Below are 26564 nucleotides of genomic sequence, written 5' to 3'. Positions count from 1 at the left end.
TTTGAGTCTGATAATTAAAGGAAATACGAGGAGATAGTGATGGCCTGCTGTGGCCTGAAAAACTTGGTTGGCACTTTTAGATTTCTCAGACTTTGGCATGTATTTCTTAGTGTCATTTTTGTGGAAGATACAATGATGGCTGTAAGCCAAAGCTTTAGTTTACCTGGCTGGTCTGTAATATGTCAAAACAGTGAGCTGATTATTCAGAGACTGCTAGTACTTTGGTCATTGGGGGGGCCTGACCACTGCTGAACAAGGGGCACCATTAGAAATGTGTGGTTTATGTGTCTATTCACAGTGTTAGCGCACGGTTAATATTGGGAGGAGATAAGAAAGCTGAAAACTGTACAACTACTGTCATATTTAACAAATATTTACTGTAACTAGTGACTAACCGTGGTATTTTAGGTGCAGTCCATGAGAACAAAAGGCACCCTTATTAACCACTCTGGTACAGTAGATTGGAGTTGCTGTATTAGTCTAGTGATGCACAGATGCAAAATCATAGAATGTTGCAGTATCTTGTAATACCTTTTATTTTTTTTATTGGACTAATAGTATTTTGTAGAGACAAGTTTCTCTTCTATAATGGCACAAGGGGCAGATGAAATGGCCCAAGGGGTGATGAAATCATACAAGGGGGATAATGAAATGGAATGGGGAAGCAATTAAATTGCACGGCAGGGGGGGGGCGTCTATTTCTAAAAGCTGTGACAAAATGTTTGTGGAAGTGGGCGGGATTGGACACATGTTGCTGGAGCAGGCGGGTGTGGAACACACATCTTGCGAGAGCGGGTGCTAATGATCAGAAATCCAGTGGGAGCAGGATTAAGAAAACAGTCCCGTGCAGGGCTCAAGCCTGAATTTCCATACATAATACTGCACACACACAATGATCTGCCATAATAGTAAAACAATCTAGCTAATATTGTTTAGGTCCCCCCCAACACAGTTCTGATCCATCGAGGCATGGGCTTACCAAGATATCCTGTGGTATCTGGCACTCTAACCTCTCTGCAGCTGCGCAACCTTAGACATAGCAAGCTGCGACCCATTGTGTGGTCTGGTACATTACAATTTGACCCTTGTCAAAGCTCAGATCCTTACACATGTCTATTTTTATGCTTCTAACTAATCAATTTAAAGAACTGGCTGTTCACCTGCTGCTTCAAACATCCCACCCTACGTGCCATTGTACCGTCATAATCTGGGTGATGATAATCTATGTTATTTAGTTCAACAGTTCAGTGGTTTTGATTTTATATATGTTTATTTTTGTCAGGAAACTCATAAGGAAAAAATGAGACTGTTGAAAACCTACTAATATATCCAGTAAAATACACAAACTTTAAAGGCAAGAAAATAATATATAGTAGATTAAAAGGAATAATCATTTGTGGCCATTTAATGACACGTAACTGTGCCAGGTCCCTCTGTTTTTATAGTTTATGACCAGTTTACGTTGCTAAGTTTGTTTTTTTCTTAAGGAAACTGATTTTCCGCTACAATTACTGTTTTATAAGACTGTATAAAATGTTTTAATGAGAAATTCCCGGTTGGATTTTTGCGTAAACATGGTCAATATGCAATATAGTAATAGGTTTCATGGAGGAATGAGGTTTTTTGTTTTCATTAGACAAGGCTGTAGGTATTGTCAATGGAAAACATCAGGACCAAATGCATGTATGTTTGGCCTATAGTTATCGTAGCAAATAACAGGTATAAGTCTGTGACCGTCATCAGCTTTAGAAGAGACTCAGAGAGATAGTCCTTCTAGTCCACCAGTGAAGATCCTTGTCCAGCAGTTTCAGTATTTTGGACTGTCAGCTTGCGTATCAGAGAACTTTAAGATCAATATACATCTACATTAGACATATCAACGTACAAGTGCTGAATCACTTCAAGATTTCTCACATTTAGCTTAGCTACTAAAGCACTATTTCAAGGGACATTAAGTAGATTTTTATTCTCCCAACTTTTCAAGAGAATGTATTTTCCGGTATTGCGAAAGGAGTTCAGTAATGTTACAAGTTGTTTACTAGAATCTTGGCTTTAGAGGCCTAATTCCTGGGCTTTGTATTTGGAAACTGCTTTATTTAGAAAGAAAAAAAAAAAAAGGTTGTGGTTCACAGAGGAACATTGGGTTAACACCACTTAGCTTCATGATACAAACATCAGGGACTACTACCCTCATCATAACCCTCTACATCATCCCAAGTGCTCACCATATATGTTTTTCTAGTTTCTTGGGGAGAAATGAAACAATATTAAGGTGCACTATTACGTATTAGAGGGCACCATTAATGTTATTAGAGTGGTACTGCTGCCTATTAGGGGGCAAAAAGGTGAGCATTTTTCTTATGTGGGGGCACAATGCAGGATGTTATTACTGTTTTGAACAACCAGTATTAACTCCTTTTATATTTTACACAATAAAAATGCCCACCTTTATTATTTTCTATGGTTCATAAAGGGGCATTATAACTTTGTAGCTGGAGCAAAGGTACAAAGGTAGGAATTTCTTTGTGGTAGTCATTGTACAGTGCGGTCAGCACAAAGGAGGGTATTTTGATGAATGGTCATTAGTACTGTTTTTTTTTGGCAAGAATGGGCATTTTATTATTAAAACTGCATTATTACTATCTAATTGGTACAAAGGACACTCAATTCCTTTGTAGTGGTCATAAAGGGGGGCATTATTACTCTCTAAAGGTAACATCATTACATCACAGTGGAATGGGACTCTGAGTAATCGGGGTAGCTGGCTGGTGCTTATTAATAGCTCTCTCCATATACACAAATATGGATAAATTCACTGGGGACCACCCCTATGACTGCATAATAGACTAGAGCCTTCTAGGGGCAGTCTTCAGTGCAGGGCAACCCTTTTTGGGTGGGTACTAAGATGTACTAGGGTTTTATATATATTTTTTTTACTTATCTTGTGTCCTCTTAACCAATGGAGCAGTTGTGCTGTGATTTCTTTGTATGATACATTTCCTGATGTTTGGATCTTGTTTAACAAGATGTTCATTTATTTAGCACTGTGATTAGGTTAATAAAAAAAACTGTGCAGAGACTGTGAGAGTGTGTCTGATTTCCTGACATACACACTATTCTGAAGAAAGGGATTGTGGTCACTGTATATGACTATTACAAAAAAGTCCTAAAGATGCCCAAATTCAGTAACTAATATTGGAACTCTTATCTTATCCTGAGATTAATCTAAGACAATTGGTGGTAAATAGTTGTGAAAAAATAGGCATCAAGGCCCCATAACAAATATTTCTGTCAAAAAATTAGATGGAACAGATTGTACGATGTAGTAGAAGAGGCATTTGGCCCATGAGCAGCATTTAAATACCATCACAATATTCTCTGGCATCCACCCATGGCTTGGTCAATAACTTACATAAGGATTCCAGTATTTACTGCTGGCACCCACTGGTATTAGCAAGCATTTGCCCAAACCACAAAACTCATTCTTTTACAAAACAGGAGTAATTTAATCACATACAATCGTGTAATGATGAGGAAAAGGATCATCAGAGAAGTAACATAGGGTCCTAGCCATCTGTATCAGTGAAAAGGCTGGGCACACATATCTGTGCATATTCCATAAAATAAGTTATTTTTATACTATAAGAATATTACACTTTTTATTGACAGGATATTAAAATCCTGAGAGTTGTAGCAGAGTTTTGTGGTCAGGTCATTGCTATGACAGCATGCCGTCTTCTGCCTTTTGGTTTACTATCACACTACAATGGATCTTCTTGCCACATCGGGTAAATGTAATCACCGCACAGCATCAAATGAAAACTGAGTTTCAAAGCGGAGCCGAAATAAATTAGTGATCAAAGCAAGTGGAGAAAGATTTCATGAAAGAGTAATAAAGTCCACGGGAAACATATGTAAAACATGAAGATGGAACAAGAAGAGGAAGCATTACACTGGTGAATTTCTGGTACTATAACAGTATCAACACTTCTAGATTTTATAGATCTGATAATCTCATCCCATTATAAATGAATAAAGCACAAGGAAAAATTGTTTAATGTGTAACGAATTATTAGGTTTCTGTTCTGAACGGAGCACCAAACCTATACAGCGATTCTACTTATAATCCCCCTTCTGCTCCAGATGAAAGCAATTGGCCAGAAAAGAGGAAATGAAAGTCAAGAAAGAACAGAAAACACATGCCATCAAAAAAGAGGACTGGCCAGGACTAGACCCGCACTATTTAGGATGCAGGATTAGTATAGAAAAAGCTTTTTCCATATGGTCGGATTTTGTTCTCTTTTTTCTACTTTTCCCAGCTACTTACTTCTGTAAAAAAAATATAGAGTTGATAATAATATTTCGTTTTAGCTTAAAGTACACCAGAAACACCAGCAGCTGTAGATTAAGGAACAAAATGTATTGAATATAAAGTGTATACGCTGTATATTGGTTAAAAGTATAGAACAAAACTAGGTAAAAAATCACAAGCTCAGTTATATATGCTGTTGGGTTTTCTAATGGGCCTAACATGAGCCATTGATGGCTCATGATAAAGCGTATTTAATTCCTCTGCACCAATGGAATCATAGATAGATTCCCTGTGTCTCCATGCAGGTTGTGAGCACACAACAATGCAAACGAGATGTCTTGTATTCACATGGTAACTCCAGTTCAAACCCTAAAGCTGGCCTTACATATAAGATCTTTGTAGGTTGAATTAACAATTTTTCCCATTTCTGCAGACCATCATCTGTAAATTATACAAAAACAATGGTTCACAATGGCCAATGACAGACTTCTGTCTGCTGAAACTGTAACCCGCCTAGCAGAATTTTTGGGCCAACACAACTGAAAAGAAAATGGCCTTTGATATAATCTACTGATCATTTGCCACAGTGCTTAAGCTCACAGTGTTTTATTTAGCTATTTTTCTTTTAAAAATAACCGTGATCTGATAGTTTAGTCTGGCATGCTTTTGGCACGATCATTTATATGAACATTCCCATAGGACTTTGGCATGTTGTGGCCAATCAAAGTTCTATGTGTATGGCAAGCATAAGGCTGTGGCTGTTGTGTCTATCTAGACTTTTAGGCAGTTGATACAATGCTACATAGGTGGATACATAAAATAGGGTTACTAACTGGCACAATGAAGGAAAATAGAGTGGGGTTATTAAGGGAACAGTTAGTGCTTTACCACAGGGGTTTACCCCACTATTTGGTCTTCTTCTTTTTAATATGTTTATTAATAACCTTGTAGAATTTATATATTTGCAGTTGATATTAAGCTCTGTAAGGAAATTTATATATACAAAGATGAAAGTATGTAAGGTTAAAAACTTAGGATGGGAAAGCAAATTCTATTTTTATGTATTAAAGGGAATTTATCATCACTTTTGGCCCCTCATGCTATATAGGTGACATGGTAAGCATATTCATCATATCTATGTTATTAATCTACTTTTACACAGGCTGGCGCTGGCCAGATAAGGAGCGCCAATATCACTGATTGGTAGTTGTCTACAGAGCCTTGAGGAAGCAAGTATATAAAAGTGGTCTATTTAACCTTCAATCCAGAGAATTATTCTGCCATATTATGTGTTGGAAGGGATTTTTTTTTTCTCCGAATGTGAGAATTTTTTTGGAATTTTTTGGGATAAACACTTTAGGTTGAACTTGATGCCTTTCTTTACCTTACCAATTATGTTACTGTGGATGTTAAAGCAGGTTACATAGTTGGTATGGCTGAAAAGAGAAACATGTCCATCCAGCTCAACCAAGGGTGGGGAGTAGATGTAAATGAAGCCTTCAACTGTTTTCACTGTGACCAGCTCTGGATTTAGACTGCTCCACAGATTTACAATTCTTATGGCAAGGAAGGCTAGTCACCTCTGGAGGCTATGCCTTTTTATTCAGGTGAAAGGAGTAACCCATTTTATTTTTTTTATTTTTTTGGGGGGGGGGGGGGTTACCTGGAACAACTTTTCCTTATATTTTTTGTATGATCCCTTTATATACCTATATAAGTTGATCATGTCCCCATCTCTGACTTCCGTGTCTCCATCAGTCTACAGCTTGCTGATGGGAACTCTATGAACTCTATGAGACTGCCCTTTTTTGTATGTAGACTTGAAGCTGTAGCAATTTGTCTGGCTACATTATATTAGAGAATTGCACAAGAAAACATAAACATAGGTAGGGATTAAGATCACTGTTGCATTAACTTTTCAGCAACTGATGGTAAAACTTTCACTTGTTATTGGTGGACAATGTTGTAATCCTCCTTGCCTTACTGTTTTGGAGCACTAAGTTGCTTTAATTTATCTTCCAGGTTTATTACATATATAGTACCTAAAACCTGAATATTTGTAGTAAATCCAATTTTTTAGATCTTGTACAAATATTTTTTTCTCTATGAAGCCTTAAAGATGGCGACTGGGCTCCTTCATGTCATAATACTTTCGATGGTTTTCCTAAGTCAAGGTCCCTGTTCTAATTAATTACTGGGACACGCTGAGCTTTTGTTTTAGGCATCTCTATGCAGGTTCTGACTTTGTGTGCGGTTTCGTGCTAGGTGCCAAGCAAAGCACCTGTATGAGGAGGTAAACACACAGCTGTTACCTCCTAAAATTCTTTTGTGAATGGCCCTGTGTTCCTCAGATGTGAATAACAACAAAACATAAGGTTTTAAGGGATGCAGAAAATAAGTTAAGATGTGTGGCTGCATTCTTCACAGAACAATGTGTGCCTTGAAGTTGGGAGGAGGGGTCACGCCTCAATAAATTCCACACGGTATGTACATGCTAATTACAGGTTCCAGGAATATTATGTGGGAGCAGAATTTGTTGTGTGGTAGATTTAGGCAGATTCCAAACAAAAGGTGAAGGGATTCTAAATGGGAAATGTTCCTTTCTGCCCACAAACCGAAGCAAATATACATTTGGTTGCACAAAATGATTTGCGCTCCCACACACACCCTTTTTATTAGCTACCGATCATTTACATATGCTTCTGAATTCTAGTGTGCATGTGATCAATGGTATAAAGTATATCATATATTTATATTTAACAGAAAACGTCTTGGTGTGTCCCTACCGCTATGGCCTATGGGACCTTTAGCATCATTTTAGTCAACGCTGCAAGTTTTGCTAAGAATTACAAAGTGCAATAAGGTAGCATGGTTATATAGAAAAGTGTTCGTCCACCTGTAGTGAAACTAAAACTCCTAGCCTCCTCAGGCCGCAATGTAATGGGTATTGTACTTGCGCAATATCTGTAGAGCCAAAGTTTGGAGACCACTGATGCAGGGCATAGAATTTTGGAACATTACAGGTTTTGCTAACTATATTGTGTAGTTTTCAGAAACTCAAAGGACCCCCAATAAAGTCAATGGGTTCTCATGGGATATTTTGGTGCTTATTACGCCGCCGATCACTCCTCCAGAACAAAATATGGAGGCCCAAATGGAACCTAGCCTTAATTCCCTGCAGAATCAAAGGCAGAATTCTAAGACACACAATTTAGGATTTCTGCTGTAAATTTTTACTTTCTATGCCTCACATTTGGCTTCAGTTCTTCATGCAGAACGGCTGATTTATAGATCTTATCCAGGCTTCACAATGCGGAGCCCATGCAGAAACTACAGCTCCATACATTGTGCTGGGTTAGGGTGCATTCACACCAAGTTTTGTACATACGGGTGTCGGATACGGCAGGGGGGAGGGGCAAACTGGGCGCTCCTGTACCCCGGCCGGATCAGCCCGTGACTCCATTTACTTTAATGATCTGACCAGAGTAAAACGGTGACTCCGGTCTGCTCATTTTTGACCCGTATGCGGTTTCCTGACCGGACCTAAAACCGTAGTATACTACGGTTTTAGGTCCGGTCCAAAACCGCATACGGGTCAAAAATGAGCATACCGGAGTTACCGTTTGACTACCGGTCGGATCATTAAAGTAAATGGAGTCACGGGCTGATTCGGCCAGGGTACGGGAGCCCCCGGTTTGCCCCTCCCTCCGCCGGATCCGGCACCCGTATGTACAAAATGTGGTGTGAATGCACCCTTACTGCAGCTGCAACTTCAGTGGGAGCTGAGCCATAGTAACCCAGCGCAATCACTACACAATGAATGGAGCCAAGGCTTCTGGCTCTGTACACTTTGTTTACATCTGTGTGCTGCAGCCCACCCAAAAAGCTGTTTGATGGGGATCATTTGTTTTAGCACCCCACTGATAAGATATTAATGGCCTATCTTATCAATCCCTTTTTATATTAAGTAACAGAATGCTGGTGTAACATGCGCCAGATGTATTAACATTGCACGCCTGTTAACACATTTGGAGCATTGCTGGCTGTTCCTGCACCAATTCTAATAATATTAATTACACTAATGATAATTGTAAATTTAAGTAAACATATAGTAAAATGAGACTTGTGTGACTTTTGTACATCAGCTTTTTGGCATACAAGCTTTAATAAATGTCCCTTTTGGATACGCCCTGCATTCCGAGTCCTTAACGACCGAGAGCGTATCCATACGCCCGTGGGAAATCCGGTCCCCACCGCTAGCCGGTTGGGGACCGGAGCCGGATGCCTGCTGAAATCATTCAGCAGGCACCCTGGCACATTGCCCAGGGGGGTCCTGAGACCCCCCCATGTTGGCGATCGGAGAAAATCGCATGTCAATTCAGACATGCGATTTTCTCCAATTCCGGGCAGATCGGGTCTCTGGTGACCCGATCACCCGGAAAATAGGGCTGATCGGAGTTGTCAGCAACAGCCCCGATCAGCCTAAAGGATTGGAGTGAGATCGCAAAGCTGCGATCTACTCCTATCCCCTGCCATTACTCAGAAGGGAGTTTTGACCAATGGCAGCACAGGACAGGGGGTTCTGCCGTTCTGATCGCCCCTGGATGTCGAGGGGCTCTGGGAAGAAGATGGAGGCCGTACCTGCAGGAGAAGATGCCTGGGGACCTGGGATCTTCGCTGGAGCCTGCTGGATCCTGATCAGGTAGGGAATCGTGTGAAAGTAAAACGATCTTTACTGTGGCAACCACTAGGGGGGCCAAACTGCAACTCCCAGCATGCCCAGACAGCCAAAGGCTGTCTGGGCATGCTGGGAGTTGTAGTTTTGCAACATCTGGAGGGGCACAGTTTGGAGACCACTGTTACAGTGGTGCCCAAACAGTAGCCCTCCAGATGTTGCCAAACTACAACTCTCAGCATGCCTCGACTGCCCAGGCATGCTGGGAGTTGTAGTTCTGTAACATCTGTCCCTTCAGATTTAGCAATTTTCATGAAATTTTTGAAAATTGCTGCTCTACTTTGAAGCCCTCTAATTTTTTCAAAAAGCAAAAGTATGTCCATTTTATGATGCCAACATAAAGTAGACATATTGTATTTGTGAAGAAAAATAAAATTTATTTGGAATATTCATTTTCCTTGCAATTAGAGAGCTTGAAAGTTAGAAAAATGCTACATTTTCAAAATTTTCATGAAATTTGGGGATTTTTCACCAAAAAAGGATGCAATTAACGCCGAAAATTTACCACCAAAATAAAGTAGAATATGTCACGAAAAAACAATCTCAGAATCAGAATATTCGGTAAAAGCGTTTTCGCGTTATTAATTAGTAAAGTGACGGTGGTCAGAATTGCGAAAAAGGGCTCAGTCCTTAAGGTGAAAAAGGGCTGCGTCCTTAAGGGTTTAAAATCTTTTGCAACCTTTTAAATGCTGGTGGAAAGTTATAAGTAAGATCACTGTGTGTGTGACTGACAATGTTTGACCTGCAAATTTCTTTTATTCTTCCATTTTATGACTTTAAGGTCTGACATCATAATATTGAATAAATAAAAGAATGAATGCTCTTTATTGATTTTATACAGGATGGTGATTTATTCTTGTGTTTTTTTATGGGGAATATTGACTAATGCTCTCTGTAATGATTTACGAAGTACCCATCAGACTAGGCTGTGATTTGTTACGAAATGATGCACATTTATTTATTGCTTACATTGATATATTGAGAGGATAAAAGACGCTGAGATGATTAGCTGTTATGGGTTAGTATTGTTAATGTGCTGGCATAGTACAAGATGTGACGGGCAGTCTATGAGTTACGGGATGTGAGACAAGGACAAACAACATTGATGATCAGATTTTCAGTCGCTCTCAAGACACTTTAGACGTTTGTGTGCTCTTTTTTTCTTCCTGGAACCTGAGAAGAAAACAAAACACATGCAGTAAGGAAGTGTGGGGTCTGTTAACAAGTGGGTTATCTCAGGGGGTGACTTTTGGCACCTGGAAGACTTTCAGGTGCTTTGCTGTATTTTCATTCAGGAGGACTTTGACAATAGAAAAGTTCAAGTAAACAGGGAAGAACTGGTGAAAGTTTTGACTCAAAAAGTAAGTAATGGTCAGAATACAACACCAAGGACATTCTGTGCATGCAAGGGCAAAGAGCAGGGCACAACCATATGTTGCTTCAAGAGTACCTCTCATCAAAAAAACTTTTTATATTTTATATTCTAATTGGGTTCTATATAAAAAATGTATGCTTTTATGTGTTTTTCATGTTTAAACTTTTGTCCACTAGGGGTCTCCCTAGGAGTCCCTTTTTTAGTGATTTCGGACTCACGCCGGCCTGGCGGCTGAGTCCAAAATCTCATACTCAGCGCAGCTCCAAGCCTGTCAATCAGACAAGCGTGAGTGAGTGCTGTGTGCGCATCTCTGCAGGGCGCGCTCCTGACTCTGCCGGCCAGCGGCGCAGACAAGGGGAGCCGGCGCCTGGTGGCTGAGAGTCAGTGGAGCGCAGCTCTGCAAGATAAAAGAATAATTTATTGTATTGTACTCTTGGTCTACATACAGCATACAGGAAGAAGGGCGGAAGCCACCCGGCGAGGCCTCAGATGACGTCGTGCCTGCCGGATCCCGCCCACTTCCTGCCATCACAAACTGCTCAACACTGAGCTACCGAAGATGCTATATTAAAGGTATTTACAGGGGGTTTAACATTAAAATAAATACAGGGAGAGAGAGAGTTAGAGTCAGGGACAGATGGAGAGGGGGATTAGGGAAAGTTTAGTTGATAATAGGTACTCTTTCATACTGTTATTATGTAATTGAATTCTGTTCTACTAAATTCTTAATAAACATACTAGATTCTAAGCATAGAATAGAAACTTGTAAATGTCATGTTGAGTGTCCTCAGAGCACCACACAACTTGGTCAGATTGTTGCCTTGCTCATGATTTGTCCTTTATTCTGCTTAGCTTTCTATTTTTGCTTTTAAATTTGTCCTGCGTCCTTTCAGTTAGTGCACATTATATTCATTGGCTTTTGGTAAGCAATCTGTTTTGAGTCACTTGAATGGAAAAAAGTAGAAGTACATCTGTCCAAGATTAAACTTGAAATCTTGGAAGAAATGTTTGGACTTTTATTTGAGCAAAAAGTCGCATGTCAATGGTATAAAACTGGACTTAACCAATAAGAAAGAGTATATACGTTGAAATATGTAACAAGACCTAAGGCTCTGCTCCAGTGGTTTTTAATGACTTTGTGAGTGCAATAAGCTGAACAGCGAAGGACGTCCAGACAACGTGCTAGATGATGACCGACCACACCCATGCTGTGTCAAGACTATAAACACAGGATATTGTGCTGAAATAACTGTATGACCTCAGATCATTAAATTTAGCCTACAAGCTATAAAAAGAAAAATATTTAATTTGACCAAGGATTAACCTAGATGCTTCGTGCCAGGCGAACAAATGAAACACTTTATGGTTATATTCTGCTGCATCAATCCTTTTGCATTACACAATCTAATGAAATCCAGATTGAAATGAATCTTGTCCTTCTATCTGATGGATGATGGCCCATATTGTATGCTATCATTGGTGCAGTGAGTGCCTGAAGTAAAACATTGGAAAACATAATGGCCTTCCATATGCCGAACTCTTGACGGGCTTGTATCTCATCAACAGTATGGTCCTCTCCGTGATCTTCTGTAACCACAGTGCTATGTTACTCATCAAAGCTTTACATTGTTTTTATAAGTTAGATGGAGCTTCAAAAATAAAAGGCTTGTTAATATTCTCAAAGTTGGCCGCATGCTTACCAGAATGGTTTTTTTAGGTTTATATCATACAAAAGTATACATGTCTCCTTCCAAAGGTCATGCTGAACTAAACCTTTGTTATGTCTGCAGCCCCTGCAGAAAATGCTTTTTTGATAAAAAATCATACACATGTACCAAATATCTTATCAGTATTTTCCTGTATTTTATCCAAGTGCCTTTGTTCTAATAGAAAGCACTAAATTGCTCTACTTGCGATACTTATACAGAAAGTACATTTTAGATTGCTAAATAAGAACACCCTGCTGTAACTTAAAGAATAATCATCACGCGCGAAGCATATACCATGTATTTATTCTTATGCACAGTAGTTCTCCTCCAGAGGGTAAAGAACTTCTCCATTAAGCCTATTGGATGGTGAGCCCCTTTGAATCACGGTTAAACCCTTAAATGGGCACTGTCACTTTGAAAAACTTTTGACACATTGTTGTGACATATCAAAAGGTTTGATTGGTCATGGTCTGAGTGTTCACACTATGACCAATAGCTAGAACCAGCTAGGGGGAAGAGGGCGCTAAGCACAACAACCTTACAATGTAAGTCTATGGAATTTTCTCAGTCAGCCACACTTTTCTTGCTGCTCATTTAAACAACTCGCCTAGGTCTGAACACTCAAACCCTGACTGATCAAAACATTTGACATGTGTCTAGGTTAAGGCTCTTTAAATGGGCACTGTCAGATCCCAAAAACTTTTTATATGTTGTTACTGATGAAAATGAAAGACCTTTTGTAATATGGTTGTTTAAAAAGTGTTGAATATCTAATAAAGAAAATGGCCCTGAAAATGAAACCACTAAGGGTCCCCATACCTTCTGGAACACTAACCAGTCCTGCAGCAGCATCAGCTTGTCCATGAGTCATGGACAAAAGATGAGTCATGGACAAGGCTGGATGAGCAGACACGCCAATCACCTCCCACCACCACAAGAGAGGGACACACCCCCTTCCCTTGAGAGGATTTCTAACACTGTGAGCGAATGAAAAAAGGTATTTTTATAATAAATATAGGTGACAGAGGCATAAAAATTAGACTTACATGGTCAGGTTTAGATACTGTGTAATATATTAATTTCTGGTTTTTTTTTTTTTTTGTGGGATCTGACAGGTACGCTTTAAAACATAAATAAATAAGTAACTGTATATTTCCAGTACAATAGTAGTCAAGCTCCACCAATATCTTTTTGTATAGTATGTATTCCTTAGAGCTAGTAGCTAACCGTTTAAATGCAATATGAAGAATGAGCTCTGTAATACCTTTAATTTCTGTGTGGTTATTTTCCATAAAGAAACTCATGCTATTCAAATTAGACATAAATTATGTTAGCAAAGAATTTCCTAAACGTGACCTTTTATTTATCTTAATAAAAATAAAATAATCGAGCTATAATACATAACCTGTTGGTAAGCTTGGTATGAATTCCTGTTGAACCAACCAAATCTGTTTTAAATGGTGTACAGAATCATAAACAGCCACTCTAGTACCATAGTGGAAGCACTCACAGGGCATTCTTGCCCATATCAGCCATTGCCAGGGCCATTCCAGTAGAAAGAAATACATATCACAATATTCACAGTTCATAGGATATCACTGTAAGGTGAGAGGACCTGGCTTTTGTAAAACTAATATACTTTGGGCTTATGCATTTGCTTTACACACTTAAAGCCTAGCTCTGTTGCATGCCTCTATGATTGTCTTAGAATGTGTGTATGGCTACGAGGGAGAAAGGATTGGCATGTTGGATTTTAAAGGGGTATTTTTTTCCTAATCCTTTGAGCCCATGATGTCAAGTTATAATACTATGTACGGTAATATGTTTTTATTAACTCCGTGTGCCGACCAGAGACAATGGCCCTTATTTATCAATCAGCCTGAAACCCTAATTGTCTGGTTTTTCCCATAGCAACTAATCACAGCTCAACTTTCACTTTACAAGAGCTCGTTAATATATGAAAGCTGAGCTGTGATAGGTTGTTATGGGAAAAATCAGACAATTAGGGTTGCAGCTTGATAAATCAGGGCCAATATGTCATAAGTCACATGGGCTCTAGGAGAGTGTGGCTATGCTGCAGTGGGTGTGTGTCCCGTGCATATAAACAGGACAAAGTGGCATGTGGAGGTAATAGAAGAATATTACACTGTATTATAACTTTGCGGCATGGGCTAAAAGGCTGAAGAAAAATAATCCTGAAATACCCCTTTAACATGTCTAATCCTTTGTTCTCCAGACACTTCTGGCAGCAGCTTATATCTCTGCCCCAATAGAAATAAACATGCATGCTCATTGTAATACTAAATAGTCCTAACTTCATGAGGACAGTGTTGACATATAATGACAGTGTACTGAACACATTTTTCTTTGTTAAAATAAACATTTAAAAATCCTAAATTCACAAAATAAAACTAATAATATTTCTAATCATCATCATTGAATATATAGTATGTGGAGTAGACTGGTCTGGTCAGTGTCCTTCCTTAAAGGGAATGTGTCACCTAGATTTTTTTATGTTTAGAGGTAAAAACCTGATTTAGACAACAGGCCATTTTCTGATGACACATTCCCTTTATATATACTGCATAGTAAACTGCATACGCTTACCTGTTTTCGATATAAGAGCAATTCTATGTTTCTTGTCAGATAATATAAATGATTGAATAGTTCATATATAAATTCTTCAGTGTTTGCTATATAAAAACATTTAGATTCACTATGTGAGAACTATATTAGGGATCGACCGTTATCGATTTTTTAGGGCCGATACCGATAATCTGTGGAGGTTAGGGCCGAAAGCCAATAACTTATACCGATACTCCGGTATAACTTCTCTGCTATTTATTTCCCCCCCCCCTTCCCGCGACACCGCTGCAGATCATTGATTTAAAGCGGGCGCTTTAAATCAATGAACTGCAGCGGCTTTTGCGGTGCCATAGGCCCCCGTCGCCACCCGCTTCTCTCCCCCTGCCTGTCCGGGGGTCCTTCTGAGTCCTATCACCATCACCGTGATGTGGCGCGGTGCGGTGGGGGCGGTGAGGGGGACGGGGCATTATCGGATTATCGACAAGGTAATTGCCGATACCGATAACGCCCAAAATCGTGAATATCGGCCGATAATATCGGCCAAACCGATAATTGGTCGATCCCTAAACTATATTGCATATCTTGCTCTCTTACATGAAAAACACGTAAACTACTGCAGCTGTCAATGCGATTGGATTTACATTATTGCACATTTTTACATTAATACACATCCCCAATGGCAATGAAATGATTCACTCTCAAAGTTGATCTTGTGAACAATGAAATACCTATTACTGATACCTATGCTGCAGATGGGATTTGCTATGTGCATATGGGAATTCTCATTCATGCAAAACCTTACATAAGCAATATGTTTGAATGGTTCTCATTACACAGCACAATTCCATTTTATGTTCTTAGAACATGAGCTGGATCTGTAATAACCAGTACCATCAAAGAAGGGGGAAAAAATTGGATTTTGTAAGTTTTAGAAGAAATATATAACTTTTACAGATTCACTATGGTTTCTAGAAATATCATTACTTTTAGTTCATTGAGGTATAAAAAAATATAAAAATTTTAAGTTTACTTACATTCCTTGACACTTGGAGGTGCTAAGGAGCAAGAGTGACAAACCATTCCATAAATGCTTTTAGGGCGGCTCTCTAACATGTAGAATCTGGTGTGAGGATCAACATGTTAGCATTCAAAATATTGGAGAATCAAAAGTATAAACATAATAGATATTGGATTTTGCTGCAGGTGTTCAATAAATACTTAAAACAGTTTTTCTGGACTTTCTTGTTGATGGCCTATCTACAGTATAGATTATACTTATCAAATCAGTGGGGTGCTCACATCCAGCATCTATTTGCCTCAAAGGGAGTAGAGCCGCAGTACCACATAATGGCCACTACACAACGTGCTGTCCTGTAGATATGCAGACACCATAGCTCTGGCAATTAGAGGACCTACTATTGGTGGTCCCTCCTGAGGATAGGTCAACAATAAAAAAGTAACAATCAAGCTGTACAAGCCTCATGTATGGAAAAACTACTATGCCTGTGTTAACAATAAATAGTGCTTTGGCCTCTTTATTGTGCTCATCAGTAGGGTTTGGACCCCACTGATCAAACATTGATGGCATTTCCCAATTTCCCATTTCCAAGAACGGAAGAAAAATAGTCTATAGATTGAATGGTGCACGCATGCGCAGTGAACACTCTATTTATTCTCTATGGGGCAGCTGAACATTTCTAAGTTTTCTGCTTGGCAATTCTATGTAGGTGGCCCTTTAGAGAATAAATGGAGTGCTGGCAGCACATGCACAGTGTACATAATTCATTATGGATACACAGGGGTCCCAGTGGTTGAACCTCTACCAGTAAGCTTGTTATTCCTTATCTTATGGATTGGGGAAAACTTAATGAAATGGGGATACTCTTACTCTTTTTTTTTTACTTAAAAATACATGAAAATGGTTGTCTCATCATGACAACCCTATTTTTATTGAAGTCTGCCTGATCACAGAAGGCCAAGTTCAAAAAATCCAACAGTCTACTAGAGTGCAGAAAAAGACTTTCAATATATATATTCCTTTAGACATAAGCCAAATTAAAGGAAAACTGTCAGCAAAGTCCCCCGCACTAACCAGTGGTGATGCTGATTAAAACGCTGCCTACCATGCCTGGATCTGTTGCGACGTTCCTCCATTATGTTCCTAATTGTGATTATGCAAATGACCAATCAGTGGCACGGGCGGAGTTACGATAATGGCCTCAGGCACTGTGACGTGTCAGCACTTGGCCCGCCCATACATATTCATACAATCTCCTCCGCTTCCCTGCTCTGTATTTACTCCTACTGCGCATGTGTTGATGATGGCTGTGGCCATCTTGGATCATCAGCACATGCGCAGTAGGAGTAAATACAGATCAGGGAAGCAGAGTAGATTGTATGAGCGGGCCGAGCGCTGAGACGTCACAGTGCCCAAGGCCACCATCATAACTCTGCCCATGCCACTGACTGGTCATTTGCATAATCACAATTAGGAACATAATGGAGGAATGCTGCAATGGATCCGGGCATGGAAGCCAGCATTTTAATCAGTGTCAGTTTTCCTTTAGTAGCAGAGGGATGCTTTATACCAATACCAATGCTCTGTGTGTTTGGGTACTTAAATCAGCTACTTATTGTTTATTTTAGTTTGCTGATTACAATAACAGATCTTCCTTTTATATAAGTTATAAAATCTACTAGAAATAGATTTTAAAATGCATGGAATACTGTTCTGAAGTAAGGAAAATGGGCTGCACAACAGTATTGATCTGGAAAAAACATGTTGTTTAATCTCATATGATCTGTGAAAACAATAGATTTTAGGATGTTAGGACATTGCTAAAAAGTTTGTACACAAATTCTTACCCTGGAAGGCAGGGTCCACATTCCGCATCATTCTTAGTGTCCCCTGGAGTTAAAACTGTGGCTCGGAAAAATCCCTCACAATCTTTGTGTCGCCTGCATATTTGGTAACCTCCTTTAGAATACTTGCCAGGTGGACAAGGAATACAACCATAGTCTTCATCTTTAGTTCCATATCCACAAGACTAAAATGATAGAGAATCATTATATACCATGAAAACAGCAGCAAACCTATATTCCATTTTATGTCTCCGATGGAGATACAAGTATTGTCTCAATGTGGCTCTGTCAAGTCCCTTATGCTCCCATATCTATCTTTATCATTTCTATGATATGATTCAGTATTTTCATGTAAGAAGCTGTGTAAATGATGCCTGGACTCAAATAAAAGACCTGCTTCCCCTGATCGACAGCTTCCCCTGCATATAGCCTCATATAGGAGATGCTGTAAAGCAAATATTTGCTCCACCCTCACCACTTAAAGGGGTTGTATCATAAAGCAAAGTTGGTAAAATCAGATGTGCACCACATACATATATGTAAAGGAGGACAAATATGCCTTCTAAGTAAACTGACCTACATACCTGTACAATTCTTCTCCCCCATGGATCTGATCACTTCTTGGTATCTTCTCTAAACTGTGACCCTGCTGTTGCCGTGTAACAGTGCACGCACTTTCCCACATGCTTACATGTGCAATGGAGACTAACTAAGGCTGGGTTCATACCACGTTTTTGCAATACAGTTCACGTATAAGATTTTTAAAAATAAAAAAATAAAACGGATTCCTTAAAACCTGACTAAAACGTATCAAAACGTGTGTACAAATTTTAAGAAAAAAAACATATACATTTTTTATTTTTCACTCCATTATGAATAAAGTTTCACTTGTGTGATTAAAATTCCAAGAAAAAAACCAGTGCAAAGTCAAAAACCGTATGGTGAAAACCGGATGGAACCGTACACACATATGGTTCTGTACGGTTCCCATTGACTCTCATGGTAAAAAATTTTTTAATAAGTTTCAATACGTTTTTTTACCCAGACCAAAAACCGTGGTAAGGCTACGGCTTTGGGTACAGAAAAAAAACTGACAAAAATGTACAGGATGCAAAGCGGACACAACCTGATGCATCTTTTGGCATATGGTTTTCAATGGAGAGTCAATGCATATGGTTTTCAAATTGAAAACGTATACGGGAACTGTGTTGCAAAATTGTGGTGTGAACCCAGCGCCAGTACTTACTGAACAGACTAGGGGGAAGATTTTTTAAAACCTCTGTAGAGGAAGTGGGGTGCCATTGTCCATAGCAACCAATCAGATAGCTTTTTTCATTTTTAAAGAGTCCTGTAAAAAATTAAAGAAGCAATCTGATTGGTTGCTACAGGCAACTGCACCACTCTTCATCTACACAGGTTTTCAGGTTTAGAGAAATCTCCCTCTTAGGTGAATGCAGTTGAACAGGGCATGTGTGACCACCTTAGTGGGTCGTAACCATGGGCAGCAGGTTATCAAAACAGAGCAGGCACATGGGCAATTAAGTCTACTTTCACATTGCGGTTGAGCGACCCTCGTAAATGGCCGTTAGGCCCCTTTATTTTGAGCCTTTAACAGCCGTTATCGGGACAGGGCACAACAGGCAATAACAGGTCCCAAGTGATCCCGTTTCCTATAATGAGGTCCGTCAAGTGCCGTTATTTTTTAGCGGGAGTAGCAGGAGAAAAAGTACATGGTACATGCAGTAATTTTTCTCCCACTATTCTCCCCGGCTCCCCTGACGGCTGTCACACTGCCATGTCCTAACGGCAGTGTGGAAGAAGCCTAAGAAGTATATATATATATATATATATATATATATATATATATATATATATACACTTGTACATTGAAATAAGTTTAATTTCACATAAGGCATAACTTATTTAGCTGCATGAGACAACTCCTAAATATGCTGGGATTGGTGGATTTGGCATGTCCTCCTACAGGCCCTCACATTTACTCTAATCTACACCATAAATTGGTGTCATTTGTAGCTGAAACCAATTCCAGCTCATAGCTGCCACAGAAATAAATTCATGGCACATAGACAGCCACTGATGTGACATATTTCTCAAAAGCCATTTATCTCTTAATGAACTTAACACATTTTATTAGGTCTAACATATGTAATGCTGGTATTAATAAATTACCCCACCCCCACACTTGCTGTATTACTACCCATAAAAAGAACCCATTTACTCTATGTTCTAATGACTGTGAAGGGTTTATACGAATAATTGTTCAGGTGATCATCCACAAATACCACTTTACAACATTATATGTACAGCCAACAAATTATCTTTTTATGCCCACATAAAAGATGCGGTCCATGATAAACAAGCATTTTCATGTTTGTTGTTTGAAAATTGGCCATGTTTACAGAATGTAATGATTGGGAATATGAATAATAATAAGGATTGTTCGACAATCATTGCCCCATGATTAAAGCTCTTAAGAGTTGGCAGCAGTAAACAGATTCAGACTATAGACAAGTAGGTAGATGTTCCTGTTATTTTCTGCTGTAAACTATATGTACATTAGTAATTGTTTTCCAGTAAATGGGAATAGATATAAACAGATATATAGTAAAAAGGTAAATATAGACCCTCATGGGAGGGACATGGCAGCATCTTTAAAATATGTAATATCTTGTAAAGTAGATATAGTATGTATGTGGCTTGATAACACTAAGATGCAGTGTTTTGACTGGTTACTTACATTATATGGCTCCTCCCCTGGTTCACATTCTGGACAGCTATGGCACAAACCCGTTGTCTGGTTATAATATTCATTTTCACCACAATTGGAGTACTCAGCTAGAGCTGTATATACCAGGGACACCTGCAGTAGTAAGATCAAACAATAATGTTGCACAAGGGAAATAAATACTTTCAAATGTTATCCCACTAATATCCCTGTAGTGTTTATTTCATTTCTGGTAACCCTGTAATTCCAAATTTTTTTTTGAAGGTTGACATCCTGGATGACAATGCCATAAGTTTCTATAAAAAAAAACACCAATTGATCTCTGCCATGATCTGAGGCCTGTTTGGATTCCAGTTCACATGAAATAAAAATAAAAAATAAAAAACCTGACAATGACTGAAAAAAAAAATGGTAGATCAACTTTTCAACAGATAATACAAACCCCTCCTCTAGAAAACATAGCAACGTGCAACTATGTAAGAGCAGATCCTTCTATAGTGAATGGTCCCTTTTGATCTGGAAATATCTTTACCCATGACATAGAAGTGTGTTATACATACCATTAGAACTGGGAATATATGGGTCAATTTCCATTCACCTTGTTTGCTCATATTATATCGGTGGTGTGTGGCACCTGTAAAAAAATATATACATATTTTACTAATTAATAATTAAATATTTATTTTTGATGAAATTAACTTTATTTTTTATCACCCATGTATTATGTAGTATGCCCCTGATATACTTATATCTATATCTTTGTATTAATCTTGCTGGAACAAAACTAAATTAAAATACTGCATCCAAAATGATGGCTGTAATAGATGATGGCCGTAATAGAGATAATATTGGATGTAAATTGAAGCATTTCCATATTACATTATCCTTCCGAGCCGCCTTTCATGTGGGATTGACTTGCTCTCTGACTATACTTTGACTTCAACTGACACTTTGCTAGAATGATAAGGGATTATCTCTTAATACATATACTTTTCCTTCTACCTTGCTTTAAGCTAGAAAACTAGTCGCAACAGGTACGTTTAAGCCATTCCGTATGCCAACTTGTTGAAAAGAAATTACTCATGGATCGACAAATGGTAAGAGAAGCCAAATCCAAATTTCCTATCAAAGCTTTTCTTTTTTGTCTTAACAGAAATGTGGTGTTCCCTTCATAATAAGGTAAATCGTGCGCCTATTTGACAGAAGCTGTGAAGTGTTTATTGTAAGGTTTATTATACTGAGACCGCGCCAAAGGTGTGTAATTAACAATATTTGTTTAACCCATGCATGGCGAAAAGACAAAAGAGAATAAATCTGGGCTGCAGTGTTGTGTAAGACTGATAACTGCCTATATTCTTCTGCTCCAGCTTCAGCAAGTCCCAACAGTGTTAATATACATAAATCATATTACTACAGAATATATAGCAATGGCAGGACACTACTAATACATGAATAAATCACAAGTAAAGCACATTTTATAGTAACCTGCAGTGATGAAAAAAATATTCCTCTTCAATGCCTGATATATAAAATGTCAGCTACTTCTATGTAACTCTCTAAGACCGTGAACCGTGTAAATCTACAATGATATCCGTCTTTTTTTGATTAAGACCAAGAGACCAAAGCAGGAAGTTGTGGTGAAAAAAAGAACATCCTCAGGGTGTAAGGTTAATTCCAGGTGCGTATCAGTAATAGTTAAGGGGTAAGTGCTACCCACGCGTCTAGCCACGAGAAACTCCTGCTTGCTGTGCCTGTAGGCCTTCTATGTTCGCATAAGACTACAGCTTTTTAAATAAAAGTACTTTGTAATACTATACTTTTCATAATTCCGTTATAATTCAGTACCTGCATGATCTGCATCTTAGTTTTACTAATTGTCTACATATAACTGTTCCTTGCCGTGACATTTACACTTATAAATACACCATCCTATATGTACCTTGCAATATAAGAACTGTTTCTGATTTTGGCAATAAAGTCCTTACCAATGGGAACAGCGGTACTTGGTTTGAGCAGGGTAGGGGAGACATGAGCATGTACTGATGGGCCAGGGCTGTTTACAAGAATGGACCACTGGTATTATTGAGTTTGCTACCAAGCAGTTAGAACTGGAATTTGATGGGTTTCTGTAGCCCAAACTCACAAATAGTCTGGTAACAACCCAAAATCCCCACACTATTACAATTTATTGTCAATGCAACTGTGGTCTAAAATGGCCAACTCTGAGGGTTGAATAAGATCAGATAAACAAGAAGATATATATTTAGCAGGAAGCAGCACTACCCTAGTCCATCAGGTTTGTCTAATAATATGCTGCGGCACAGACCCATTCACTTGAATAGGGTTGAGTCAAAATACTATATGCATTGCATACCATTGAATGACACTGTAAGAGGAACAGAAGGCCTTTTTTTCTAACTTTATATAAGTGACGAGTGTGCCCTGTTACATGTTTTATTGTATGAAAAGTCTCTAAAAAGTATGTTTCACAATTCATTGCCTGAAAACAGTAATCTCAAAGACGTATGTCCCCACCCTAAAGAGGTTCCTGTGTTCTTGTGAACCGAATACATGAATTACAGTTACCCCAGTTTGTGCTGTGCTTGTTATATTTGTTTTTGTTGTTATATATGTAACAACATTTTAATGACTTCCTAGTTCATCGCTGTGATACAAAGTTGAATAAAAAAGTTAAAGAGGTACTCCGGTGGAAAACAATTTTTTTTCGAATCAACTGGTGACAGATACGGTAGCTAAACAGATTTGTAAATGACTTCTATTTAAAAATCTTCATCCTTCCAGTACTTATCAGCTGCTGTATACTACAGAGGAAGTTGTATAGTTCTTTTCTGTCTGACCACAGTGCTCTCTGCTGATACCTCTGAAAAGTACTGGAAGGATTGAGATTTTTAAATAGAAGTAATTTAAAAATATGAAACAAGCAAAAAGCACGTAAGTGCACTCACCGCAAGGCAGAGACAGTCGGGTCCAGAAGTCTAGTGACGGGTAGCCGGGTCACGGCATAGGCGCTGGTGAAGTGTGGCGCTCGGAGGCTACGCCTCCGAGCGCCACACTTCACCAGCGCCTATGCCGTGACCCGGCTACCCGTCACTAGCCCGAGTGTCTCTGCCTTGCGGTGAGTGCACTTACGTGCTTTTTGCTTATTTCATTTCTATGCTTCATATCTATGTACGTGCACCCCACAGGAGACTTTGACCGGAGGTCACCGAGAACCTTGCTGCGCATATTGCTAGGTGATATAGCCCCTTGTGTGCTCTCCCCATTTCCCTGTCTTTGTTTATGCTAATTTAAAAATCTGTTTAACTTTTTGGCACCAGTTAATAAAAAAAAAAAAAAAAAAAATGTTTTCCACTGGAGTGCCTCTTTAATAGACAAAACTAAATACTGTACATTTGATGCCCGGTACATGCCAAGTTCACCTGCTTTGTAACTATGAGGTAAGTGCATGGCCAGCAGGGTGTGAGCAAAAGAAACACTGCTCTGTGCCTAAGCGCACCCTCCTTTGTGCCTTGGGTTAACTTCCTCATAGCATTTGACACAAATGTCAAGAATAATAAGAGATCAGAGAATACACACAGCAGGTAAATTGACTTGGCAAAGGAGCGTCAGTGGGAATATTAATCTGGATTCCTTTGAAGAATACTGGCTTTTACCTGAGGTAATGCTTTAGCAAATGTAACATAAAGACACTGGTGTAGTACAGTCATTATCAATACGTAGGAATGGCCTTCAATGGTAACGGTAACATCTGTATATGGATTTGGCCATATCCATGTATATTCTAAGACAGTCTAGTCTGAATTATGTATTCTAGTCATTTATTTAGCGCCATCCTATTCTGCTGCATAGTTCTATTATGGGAATCAATCTCTTTGGAAGTGGAGGCAATTGCAATTTAAGGAATTTCAAAATCTTCTTGCTTTCCCTGCAGAAGAAATTCCCAGCCCTCTTTGTCCCATAACATACTGCAGACACAGGCAACCATAAAAGCTGTCACCTGGTTATAACCGCCAGCAGTGTCAGCAGTTACAATAGGAGGAAATGAATATGAACCTGCAACATATCATTTCTTTTATGTGGATACAAATGGTTAAATGATAATGAAACATGCTAAACAGACATATATTGTTTCACAAAGAAGAAAGTGGTATGAGCTAAGTTACATAAGATGTTACTGTCTCTTTAAGAGCAATGAACTTGTCACATCTCCATTTCCATTTCATCGTTAGATTAAAAGTTACATCATAGAATATGTTCAGGTTTAAATATTATTGTTATGGCCAATATTTCCTCAGTGCGCATCATATTAACCCTATACTGTACATCGTGTAGTGAGCATTCCCTCTGTAGCTCCTGGCGATAAAGGTGGATAAGAGAGATTACCATACCTTCTCTTATAAAGAGTTGTCAGATCAATGTGCCTCCCTCCCAGTGCCAAGCTGTCAGTCATACAAGTTTATAAACAAGGCAAAGCTATCTCATCTACATTCACGTAATCATATTTGGTGTTATTACTTCCCCATAGATATATCTAGACTATGTATCATACAAATAATAGCTGATGTAAAGGCAACATCCCCTATACCTGCTGCTTAGGAATACTTACACAATAATTGACAGAGAAGACGCAAATCCTGGACAGAAGGCAGTGCAGGCATTTATCCAGTCAAGACAATCGTATTTTGGGATTTGAACATCAGCATTTATTTCCTTTTATTCTCTCTGACTGGTGAGGTGAGGGATCTGGCAGCCCTGCCTCTTTTCCACCCACATAAAAACTTAGCAATGAAATACACAAAGGTCTTTGAGAAACTGTTACTTAACTAATAGAACCTGCAATTAACCTAGTGTTTAGGAAACCATATGTCCTTTAATGACTCTGTCGGTAAGTATCACTCTAGGCTGGGAGGCTGGCATAGTGGCAAAATCATTAGAAACGGGCTGTATAGCTTTGTAACAAGATTCAGTATACGATTTTCCTATTTCTCGTAATTCCCAAAGCCCCACAGTCACATGTCTACAATTACTGAGTGAAAATAAAATGGCCACACATATGCCAGAAAAAAAATCTATAGCAGAAAAAGCGAGGTGAGTACTTACAATTGGGCAGTAGGAAGCGGTGGCTGTTGTGGTAGGATGTGTACTGAGGTGAGTAACATTCTGGCATGCTCTTCCCTTAGTTAAGTATTGGAGTAACTTTAGAAAAGTGAACCTCAAACCACTCCATTTATAGTCAGCCACTCACTATCATTGCGCAAATAGACTCGCATAACAAGCCAATCAGTTTATGGCACCACGCAAAGACCATAGGGTCATACAGTAGGAGTTTAATACATGACAGCAACAGGAGACAGCGTGAGAATAGGAGAGCAAAATAAAGACGTGGGAGATGGAGCTTCAGGGACTTTTTATCATGTTATAGTAAACCAACACTGACAACACGAAAATGATCTACTTCAGAGGACAGCATGCTTTGGCTTCTACTAGAATGGGCGTCACTTATACTATACTACTGAGCACCATTACATCGAACTGACTGTTTCCTATTCAAGAGACTGACGTTACAAGGGAATTTTATGTCAGATATAGTTTATATCACTATAGTAAAACTCCACCTAGAATATATAATCACCATGTTGCATCCACTTTGCTTTTCATGAACAAATGTTTTCAATTTTGATCTCCCAGTGAAATCCAATATGTTCACACTCCAGTTATACTGTAGTGTTCTACATTATTTATTATGACACCATTCCCCTTTAATAAAACACGTTTCATAAAACCAAAAGCTGTTCTTAACATCCTGATAACACTGTGGTCTAATAATTCCTTTCAGAGCCATCATTAACCCCAAAGTGTTCCAAATCTCTCAAAAAGTTCATTAGAAGACAAGGGGTAGATGACATCTTTAGTGCATTGTCCCCAGATCAAATATTCTGTACTGGAGTCACATGGTAATAGACATGTATGGGAAAATGTAGCCTCACAACTGCCTTAAACCTCTCACCTCTATTGGAGTACATGCCAAAGTGCATCATGATGCACAAAGCAACATCCGCATGTCTCATGTCAAATCTGGCTTAAAGGGGTACTCCGCCCCTAGACATCCTATCCCCTATCCAAAACATAGGGGATAAGATGTCTGATCCCCAGACATCTCGTGCACAAAGCGAACTTCGCTACGTGCCGGATGACTGCTAATGCGAGGTGGAGACTCG

The 26564-nt window shown here is 39.0% G+C and overlaps 1 protein-coding gene across 4 annotated transcripts in view; it reads right to left on the bottom strand.

The window, feature by feature from the left end:
- The window catches only part of EDAR (ectodysplasin A receptor), a 151788-nt gene that overhangs the window by 45633 nt on the left and 79591 nt on the right, over nucleotides 1-26564 (bottom strand). For 2 of the 4 annotated variants that reach the window (XM_056556021.1, XM_056556020.1), the window contains exons 1-5: nucleotides 24953-25017; nucleotides 20886-20959; nucleotides 20338-20460; nucleotides 17583-17764; nucleotides 15752-15837 (exon numbers count right to left, since the gene is read on the bottom strand). In XM_056556021.1, the coding sequence (XP_056411996.1) occupies nucleotides 15752-15837; nucleotides 17583-17764; nucleotides 20338-20460; nucleotides 20886-20959; nucleotides 24953-25004 (517 nt within the window). In that variant the 5' untranslated portion in view covers nucleotides 25005-25017. Of the gene's footprint in view, nucleotides 1-15751; nucleotides 15838-17582; nucleotides 17765-20337; nucleotides 20461-20885; nucleotides 20960-24952; nucleotides 25018-26564 lie in introns of those variants that run through there. The other 2 variants (XM_056556018.1, XM_056556019.1) reach the window with 1 other exon arrangement.

Source organism: Hyla sarda, chromosome 2 (genome assembly GCF_029499605.1).
Source record: "Hyla sarda isolate aHylSar1 chromosome 2, aHylSar1.hap1, whole genome shotgun sequence".
In the NCBI taxonomy this organism is placed as follows: Eukaryota; Metazoa; Chordata; class Amphibia; order Anura; family Hylidae; genus Hyla; species Hyla sarda.
This window is presented reverse-complemented; position numbering and strand designations above follow the sequence as displayed.